The 3,988-nt window shown below is 36.7% G+C and overlaps 1 protein-coding gene across 1 annotated transcript; it reads right to left on the reverse strand.

Annotated features, from left to right (window-relative positions):
* Positions 1–389: 389 nt before the first annotated feature.
* Positions 390–2,009, reverse strand: LOC132611400 (uncharacterized; the record flags this gene model as incomplete). Its single annotated transcript, XM_060325837.1, has 2 exons — positions 390–1,008; positions 1,864–2,009. Coding segments are annotated over 2 exons (351 nt in total), but the record flags the coding sequence as incomplete, so codon positions are not given.
* Between the last annotated feature and the right edge of the window lie 1,979 nt (positions 2,010–3,988).

The following is a 3,988-nucleotide window of genomic DNA, read 5'->3' on the forward strand; positions in this document are numbered from 1 at the left end:
TTGCAATGAAAGTGACTATTTTAACATAATATATTTTTTTATAAATATGGCATCCCGGAGAAAATCAACTAAGTTCTAAAGGAGTTGATACGTTTCTATTCATTTTGGAGTTATGGAGTGGAACATGTGTTATGAAGGACAATTTGTAGTACGGTTATCGGATTCGTGCCAAAGAAGTGAAGGTAACGAAAACTAGGGCTGGGCGTTCGGTATTCGGTTCGGTATTTTCAAAGTTCGGGTTCGGTAATTCGGTAATCGGTAATTCAAAGTATATACCAAATACCGAACTTTCAAACTTCGGTTCGGTAATTCGGGAATCGGTAAATCAAACTTCGGTTCGGTACGGTATTCGGTAATACCATATTTGAAACGTTTGGAAGGGAAATATTTGTTAGTATATATAATCGAACAGATCCAATAAGTAATTTTGTTTTAGGACAGAAGTGTAAAGACTAAAGAGAGTTGTGACAGAGACTATAAACTTTAACAGTTGATCTAAGAAGGTTAAATGATTTCGACAAATCAAACTTTTACTCTCCCTTATTCATATCATTACATCCATACCTGAAGCATTGCCCATCCTTTTGGTATCTCTGAAGCCAATAGTAACAGCCAAGCACAGTAACATTAAGGTCCAATTGATCTCTGGAATATAAATCTGTCCATGTATTTTTGATGACATGTTCACTATTTTAACTTTAGGAAATCAACCCAAAGAGGAGCATTGTTTAATAATTGAAAAGGTTCCAGTGATGATGGCTTGGTTCCCCACCACAGCAGCAAGTATGGTTCTTTGTATCAACTTAGCCCTTTTCTTTACTAGACAATGTAACAAGCAATTTTGGCCAAACCATTTTTTTCTTTTCCTCCCTTGAATCAATGAATAACTTGCTACTATCGTCGACGCCTACCGACCCTCTTGTCGTATAATATCTGTCCTCCTTTTCGGGGGACGAAGCTGATGTCTTACGATGCTCGTTTGTGTTAGATCTATTCACACCCAAATCCCTGCCAAAACAGGAACCACCAAATTTAGTACTACAATCTTTTACTTTTTGGGAAACCAAATCCATTTTTTTTTCTGTTTCAGGACTTGGAATCTTCAAGAAACTGCATATTGTGCAGAAAGGTAAAACACAACAACAGCTAAAACCTCAAAATCCCTTGCAAAACTAGGAAAATCTGCAAATCAATCACTGAAATTCGAAGCAAAAGCTTCACCAGAAACAATTCAATTTGGTCTCCATAATAATCGATGCTTCTCTAACTTCAGATCTAATGAGTTTACAAACGAACCCCAAAAAAAACTAATGAACTTCATTTCCTTCTAATGTACAGGTAAGACATCAAATCGAAATCACCTTTACGTAATCCAGGGCAGATACCTCATCAAATTGAGCAATAATTTGTTGTATTCCTTTGATATACAAAAAGAAGCCACCAATTATTTCTCATACAATGGACTTATTAAAACCCCTATGCAATCAAAGAATGATTCTTTGCTTCAAAATTTGGAAATATATGGAAATATACAAGGCAGCTTCCATGAAATCTCTACCAACACCATCTTAGAAACCAAAACTACTCATAATCTGACATAAAAATCAAATCTTTAACACAAATGAGGCATCTTTCAATCTTCAATATAAGTTTTCTTAATAATCAAACAAAACACTATCACTATCAACACAACACATACATCAACACCAAAACATAAAAAAATAAAAAAAATAAAAAAATCAAATCTTTAACACAAATGAGGCATCTTTCTCAATCTTCACTCTAAGTTTTCTTAACAATCAAACAAAACTGACACATACAGCAACAGCCAAAACAAAAAACAAAAAATTTAATCCTAATTACTTGTTAAAACGATGAGGAGAAGACATAGGAGGAAGAAGACTAGATTCCTTGTTATTATCAACAACTCTAGATGTTATTTTCTTCTTCACAACTCCATCAGATTTCCCATTTGAACTCGAATCTTTAACCTTGAAACACCTTAATCTTTAACCTTCCCCGCCTTAGTCTAATAAAATTACAATAAATAGCCAAGCTCCCAACATGAACCACAAGATTAAAAAAAAAATCAATAAAGGACCCAAGTAAGTAGACAGAGAACAGCATATAAAAAAATTCAACAGTTACCTCACGGAAGAAGAAGAAGAAGAAGAAGAAGAAGGTACGAAGATGGAGCAGAATCAGAAATTAAGATGGAGAAATCACAGGCTTTGGATAAGAAATTTGGATGAAGACGACAGTGATGAATAGAAAGGGAAATGAGATGAAGGTGGTGATTGGTGAAGTACTGAAGTAGTGAAGTGTTAGGTCTTAACTCTTAAGCCTCTTAGCCTAAAATATTGGTATTGGTAATTTAACGGATTTGGGCTCTAACTCTTGATTTTTACGGATTTGGGCTGGAGTTAAAATATCTTTACAATGGGCCTTTAGCCTTTACTCCTTTAGGCCCTACAGACGTATAGTATTGGTAATTTAATTTCGGTATTCGGTATTTACCGAATACCGAACGGTATAATTGTAAATACTGAATACCGAAACCGAAATACTGAATTTTATATTTTAGTACCGAATACCGAACCGAATTACCGAATTACCGAATTACCAAATACCGAAATACCGAAATAGCCGATTCGGTTCGGTACTTCGGTTTTTGGTATTTTATGCCCAGCCCTAACGAAACCTTACATACCTTTATCCTCAAATACGACCCAGAGGAATTCCTTATTCCAACGCTGGTCCTTTTCCCCCACCTATATGGAAATATGCGACCTGGGTTAGCCTCATCTTAGATTGCATGTTCATTTCTGGGTGTTATATTCCCAAATTAATTCGGAGTTATGGAAATTCGGACAGCATTTCCTCTGTTTATACTTCGATCCCAGAATTATAACAACAACAACCCAACATCTACAATTATTACTAAAGTCAACTTTCATAAAACATCTACAATCATTACTAAAGTCAACTTTCATACTAACTTACAAAATAACCATTGAAATCCAACAATAATCTCCATAGATTTACTTCACATTTTCACCAATTCGAATTATTACGACTTAGATCTAGCATGATTTACCACGGATCTTTCTAAATTATGAGTAGATAGAAAGGATTTTACCTTGGTTCAGCCTTGCATGCGTGATATGACACTCGGGTTGGTGTCTCCGCCCCTCTCTACGATGATACCACCACGAAAATTGAGAACTACAAGGTCACCCGTCCTTTCCCGAGCCAAATTTGATGTTAGAACTACTAACTTATCCTAAAGTTGGTATAAGGACTTGGATGGATGTTATAGAGGGTTCTAAAGAGTTGTGGAGATGAGAAATGGGTGAAAAATGGTGAAAATGGCGAGTTTGGGGCTTATATATAGGTGTTGGGTCGGGTCACTTAATGGGACTTTAAGTGGGCCTTTTTTTTTTTTAATTTTCGTGCAGGTTCGCGGGCTTCTCGTCTGAACTAATGCGTCCTATAGCCTCCTTGGTAGTCACCTGAATAACCTACGGATCTTGGCCGCTTATAATGACCTCTATCTGGATTCTGTTCGACTCGTATCTGGATTCTGTTCGACCCGCTGTTGTCTTATATGGTCCTCCAAATTCTGCGCATACTCCTGAATATGAGCAATATCCATACCATCTTGAAGTGAAGTCGTCATATAATCAGTAATCAAATGGGGTCCAAGCCCTACCACGTAACAATGTACCCTATCTTCCATTTGTGCAACAACCGCAGGGGCGTATCTGGCCAAAGAGTTAAATTTGAGGCTATATTCCCGAGCACTCATGTTATTCTGGCGTAGCGACAGAAACTCATCAACTCTAGCCCGTCGAATCTCAGCGGGCAAATAGTGATCTTATAGTCATTGATTCCTTCAAGGTGAGATATACCGACGATGAAAGATCCATCACGATAATTGGAGGTATAATGACCTTATGTTAATCCGATGAATTCAGAAATGTGTTCT

Source organism: Lycium barbarum, chromosome 9, assembly GCF_019175385.1.
Source record: "Lycium barbarum isolate Lr01 chromosome 9, ASM1917538v2, whole genome shotgun sequence".
Lineage (NCBI taxonomy): Eukaryota > Viridiplantae > Streptophyta > Magnoliopsida > Solanales > Solanaceae > Lycium > Lycium barbarum.